This window comes from Henckelia pumila, chromosome 4 (assembly GCF_033568475.1).
Source record: "Henckelia pumila isolate YLH828 chromosome 4, ASM3356847v2, whole genome shotgun sequence".
Lineage (NCBI taxonomy): Eukaryota > Viridiplantae > Streptophyta > Magnoliopsida > Lamiales > Gesneriaceae > Henckelia > Henckelia pumila.
This window is the reverse complement of record NC_133123.1, coordinates 211,192,078-211,193,297: the sequence shown is the minus strand read 5'-3', so window position 1 is coordinate 211,193,297 and position 1,220 is coordinate 211,192,078. Positions and strand designations below refer to the sequence as shown.

Below are 1,220 nucleotides of genomic sequence, written 5' to 3'. Positions count from 1 at the left end.
GCCTGAGCATTTCTGCCCAGGCCTTCCGCGCGCGAGCGAGGTGGTACCTCGCGCGCGCGCGAGGCATTCCGGGGGATCAGGTTTGTTGGCCCGCGCGTGCGCGAGCATTGCACCTCGCGCGGGCGCGAGCCCTTGTTTGGGCTTGGGGTGAGAAGCCTGCGCGGGTGCGAGATGGCTATCTCGCGCGGGTGCGAGGCGTTCCTTTAAAAAAAAAAACTTTTGACTTGATTTTAATCTTGGGTTCTGGTTTGATTATTTGTTGTTTAATCCGAAATTAGTTGTTTAGAACCGAGGTCTCACAAAATATATCATTGAGATTGGCCCGCAACATGTTGTTCAAGTAGTGACGGACAATGCCACAAACAATATGGCGGAGACGGATTTATTGAAGGTTACACAACCTCAAATTTTTTGGACCTCTTGTGCTACCCATACAATCAACCTCATTCTTGAAGCAATTGGAAAACTACCAAAGTTTAGTGGAATGCTTGAGAAAGCAAAGGCCTTAACCATATTCATCTATGCACATCATAGAACTTTGGCCATTATGAGGAAATATACCAAGAAGAGGGACATTGTGAGGCCCGGGGTGTCTAGATTTGCTACTTCATTTTATACTTTTGATAGTCTCAAAGACAAGAAAGATCAATTGAGACTTATGTTCACATCCAAAGAGTGGAGCAAAACAAAATTACGAAGTAGTGTGAAGGGAAAAGCGGCGGAGGCGACGGTAACAAGTATATCTTTTTGGAATGGTGTTTCTTTGGCTTTGAATGTTTCACCCCTTTGGTGAAAGTTTTACGTCTTGTTGATGGTGATAAGAAGCCCTCAATGGCATTTTTATTGGGTGCACTTAAACAAGACAAAGAAGACATTAGAAAGTATTTCAAAAAAAAAAACGAAAATGCCACCCTTATTTTGAAGATTATTGATGAGAAGTCTAAGGGTAGACTTGATAGTTCTTTGCACTATGCCGCTTACTTTTTGAATCCGGTCTCTTACTTCAAAGATTCAAGCATGTCAAATAACACCAAGATTATGAATGTGTTCTTGAATTGTGTCGAGATCATTTTTCCCACCGATGAGAACATGCAATATACCATTGCTAATGATAAATTGTTGAAGTATAAGAATAAATTCGGTAACTTTGGAAGAAAAATGGCAATCACGGCATATGAGAAGGTAGATGTGTACCATGACTTTGATAAATCTGAGGAGCA

General features: G+C 42.0%; 1 protein-coding gene across 1 annotated transcript; it reads left to right on the top strand.

The window, feature by feature from the left end:
* Window positions 1-367: 367 nt before the first annotated feature.
* LOC140862722 (uncharacterized) lies at window positions 368-793 on the top strand. Its single transcript, XM_073265757.1, has one exon. The coding sequence runs from the start codon at window positions 368-370 to the stop codon at window positions 791-793; it is 426 nt and encodes a 141-aa protein (XP_073121858.1).
* Window positions 794-1,220: the final 427 nt, after the last annotated feature.

Excerpts from the sequence above, each read along its gene's own strand:
- LOC140862722 (XM_073265757.1), top strand. The coding sequence starts at position 368 with ATGGCGGAGACGGATTTATTGAAGGTTACACAACCTCAAATTTTTTGG.